General features: G+C 41.3%; 1 protein-coding gene across 1 annotated transcript; it reads left to right on the top strand.

Annotated features, from left to right (window-relative positions):
- Positions 1 to 775: 775 nt before the first annotated feature.
- LOC112278014 (uncharacterized) lies at positions 776 to 3282 on the top strand. The gene is made up of 2 exons (XM_024510975.3): positions 776 to 1918; positions 2104 to 3282. The coding sequence occupies exons 1-2, from the start codon at positions 1630 to 1632 to the stop codon at positions 2856 to 2858; spliced, it is 1044 nt and encodes a 347-aa protein (XP_024366743.1). The 5' UTR covers positions 776 to 1629; the 3' UTR covers positions 2859 to 3282.
- Positions 3283 to 3498: the final 216 nt, after the last annotated feature.

Here is a 3498-nt window from a genome sequence, read left to right as displayed (position 1 = left end):
AAAAAATAATATTCTATAGTAATGTTTTTACTATCTAATTTCTATTTTTCTAAAAATATTGTTTTAAACTAAAATTTATTTTTTTGGTTTATTAGCCAATAGCAAAGGTTTGGACCTTCTCATTTTTGCCAAAACCTTGGCACAATTCATTAGACAATGAGACAATCAAATGTGGCAAGCAAAATGGGTAAAGATAAACAAAGTATGAGCAAGGAAATGGGAGGGATAGATGAGAGAGAAGGTTTCATTGAGCTTCTAAATGACTAAGCTTTCTATTAAACAAATTCAAATTGTCCAACAAGAAGGTATTGATTCCAATATTTGTATTTGCTACTCAATATCAAACTTTGAGAAGCCAAAATTGGCTAATAGTTTGTTTGATTTTGGCTTGCTATTTGTCAATAAAATTAAATATGTTAAATTTATACCATTTTGTTTTGACAAGTAATCCTATTACAATTAGCGGTTTACACAAATTGGACTCCATTTCAAAACACTTCTTTCATATCTATGTCTACAATATTAATCAAATATAAAAAATCCAATTAAACAAAAATCAATCACTTATCAAACAACAACCACAAGAGTGAAACTGCAACATTCTTAGAAGATCCCATTTTCAGTGAACATGTTAATGAATGTTGACTCTAGAACTGATTCACTTCCACAATCTGTTCCGTAGATGATAACACTGTGAAAGATAAAGTAGAACCTGCATTCATTCTACAGCAATGTAATGGAAAGTGCCACACTTCAAGACGGCCATTTTGCTTCTTCGGAGCTTGCTGCACATCTTCATGTGTGGTGCCGCTCTTGTGGTCCAGAGCTGCCTTGATATGATTTTACGTGCCTAAGTGTTTCCTGTAAACCTCTCGCGGATTTTGCAGTTCTTTGGTTGGTTTTTAGTCACAGTACGAGGTTGCAGTGCTTTCTTAGTTGTGCCCATCTCTAATTTTGATGAGCCGATGAGAGGGAAATTCTTGCATGTCGAAACTGGTTTGCATGGATAGGATGTCGAGTTTGGTGTCAAGATTTGTCAGTAATAGAACGCCGAAACTTCTTTTGCTGAGTGTCCTTCGTAGCCTTATCTTGTATTGTTCTCTGATTTACTACCCACCGAAGTAGTGGCTCGGATTTGCAAGGTGCTTATAACCCGTGTTTTCCGGACCACCGTTTTTGTTAGTTGTCTTTGCTGTTAGGCCGTGAACGAAATTGTGGCAAGGTTTGTGTCGAAAAACGATCTTGTGACAGAAAAAAAACAGAAGAAAAAAAAAAAGGAAAAAAGTGTAGAGATTTGTTGCATTCTCCTTTGTGGTTGAAGTTGTAAGGATACAGGCCGCAGTGAGAGTAGAGTTTTCTGGTGCGTTCAAGGAGAATTGGGGAAGTCAATTGGTGGGTTATCTCCTACGGCCACATTCTGATTCAGCGGAGAGTGGTATTAGTGAAAAATTCAACGCTCGTTGCATTTGTTCTCGTCCCAACTTCTGCTTCGCAAACCCATGCAGTCGTTCTTAGAATAGCCCTTCTTTGGTTGCGCATTTGGCTGGGTTTAAGAGAGTATGAGATATCACCCATAGCGTGTACTTTCTTCCGTAGCATCCCTCGCAGCTAGGAATTCGTCGCTGCACGATGGATTTCAACTTAGAGGAGGGATTGAGCGATCGTTCCACCCTCAACACTCATCGACGTGACCAAGACCCAACTTGTTTGCCGTTAATTTGGGAACAAGAGCAAGAGGATTTTGTCCAGGACCTTCGAAACCATGATCAGAATCAACATGGTCAAGACGAAGCTGAGCTCAACCTGGATCTAAATTTGCCTATACAGGGTGGAGTCGAGCCCAATCAGGGCGGAGTCGAGCCCATCCAGGGGCATACTGTGCTTATCCAGGACGAAGTCGAGCCCGTCATGGAAGAAAGTAGGCTTCCTTTCCACTTCTCTCTGCGAACATTGCTATAGGTTCTTATCGCTGACAGTCTGGTTGTCGTGGCATCAACCCCTCGGTGGGGAGAAAAAAATTACTGTTCTAAGTGTCTAAGGATTGTCTCTGGTTTAACCTCTAATTGTGCCCCACTCACGTATATGTTTTTCCTATGTCTGTAGGAATTCCGAGGCGTTTCATTGGCATCCCATTTCCAAGTGATGAGGAAGTTTACGAGGGGATGCACTACTACGTTCAGGATCAGGATCAAGAAGACGAGGAGTTCTCTAACCATACATCTGACAATGAAAATCACGAGGAGACCTCTAACCATACTGAAGGAATTGAGGAGCTTTCTAACCATACATCCGACCCTGAAGAAGACGAGGAAGACGAGGAGTCTTCTAGCCATACATCCGACAATGAAGAACATGGGGAGCTTTCTCACCATACATCCGACACTGAAGAACGCGGGGAGCTTTCTCACCATACATCCGACCCTGAAGAAGACGAAGAAGACGAAGAAGACGAGGAGTCTTCTAGCCATACATCCGACACTGAAGATCACAAGGAGTCTTCGAATCACACATCTGACAATGAGGAACACGGGGAGTCTTCTAACCAGACATCAAACCGCAAACAAGAACACAGTCTGCCGTCCAGCCAAACATCGGGCAACGAGCAGGAGGAGGAGGAAGAGCGGTCTAACTATCGCCCAAACACTGGTATTACGAAGCGGCAACGTAGCAACCTCGACGGCGTTGGTATGAAGCGCCATTGTACCAAATCCGAAGATGAATCAAACAAGCAACTTATTCGTGAAATTGTTCCCACGGAGGGCAGGATCCCAACGATGGCACCGATGGACAGTTTCCCGCATTCGGAGCTCACATTCACGTCTGTCCTTGAGAATACCAGCTCTCGACGCGGAGATTGAGCTTGATCCACAGGATTGTTCTGCCATCTCTGCATTGCGTCTCAGCAAAATGTGTATATATATATATATATATACATCCAGAACTAAATACGTGTCGAGAGAGAGACGAACACACAAATAGACATGTAGACAGATGTAAGTAGGTCGATCAACTCTATCAAACCTTCCTACCAATTTTGCTGACGACCTGTTACAAATATTTTTTCTGCTGCTTATCAAAGACTAGAGTTCTTTGTAAGTTCGCAGAGGAATTGTGGGTTGTGCAGTGTAAGCCAAAACCTTGCTGATGGCGCTATTTGAAGATGTAAATACGTAGAGTATCTTGAGATTGATTTGATGGATTTGATGTTCCGAACCATGCGAGTATGATCAAGATGTAAACGATCTAATTTAAGAATTATGTTATGTATTGTTCTTGCACGAATCATCGTATGGAAATGTGGGTTGTCTAAGTATCAATTACAAGCTGTGGTGTGGTGATCGTATCCTCAGCAATTAGACTATATGGAATGAGAACAACCTGAAGTCTGTCTCTAGTCTAGGCTGAGTTAAACATTTTACTAGATGATTTTAATGTAATACTGATATTCATAAAGTTGTGAAGTAAAGTGTTTGCTAATTTAAATACGCATGCCACAAC

Source organism: Physcomitrium patens, chromosome 26 (genome assembly GCF_059467195.1).
Source record: "Physcomitrium patens ecotype Gransden chromosome 26, ASM5946719v1, whole genome shotgun sequence".
Taxonomy (NCBI): Eukaryota; Viridiplantae; Streptophyta; class Bryopsida; order Funariales; family Funariaceae; genus Physcomitrium; species Physcomitrium patens.
Note: the sequence above shows the minus strand (reverse complement) of the source record. Positions and strands in the feature narration are given on the sequence as shown.

What these genes read in the sequence shown, in the direction of transcription:
- LOC112278014 (XM_024510975.3), top strand. Translation starts at nt 1,630, where the DNA reads ATGGATTTCAACTTAGAGGAGGGATTGAGCGATCGTTCCACCCTCAAC. An exon ending in CGAGCCCGTCATGGAAGAAA is followed by an intron (nt 1,919 to 2,103) that starts GTAGGCTTCCTT and finishes CTATGTCTGTAG; the next exon opens with GAATTCCGAGGCGTTTCATT.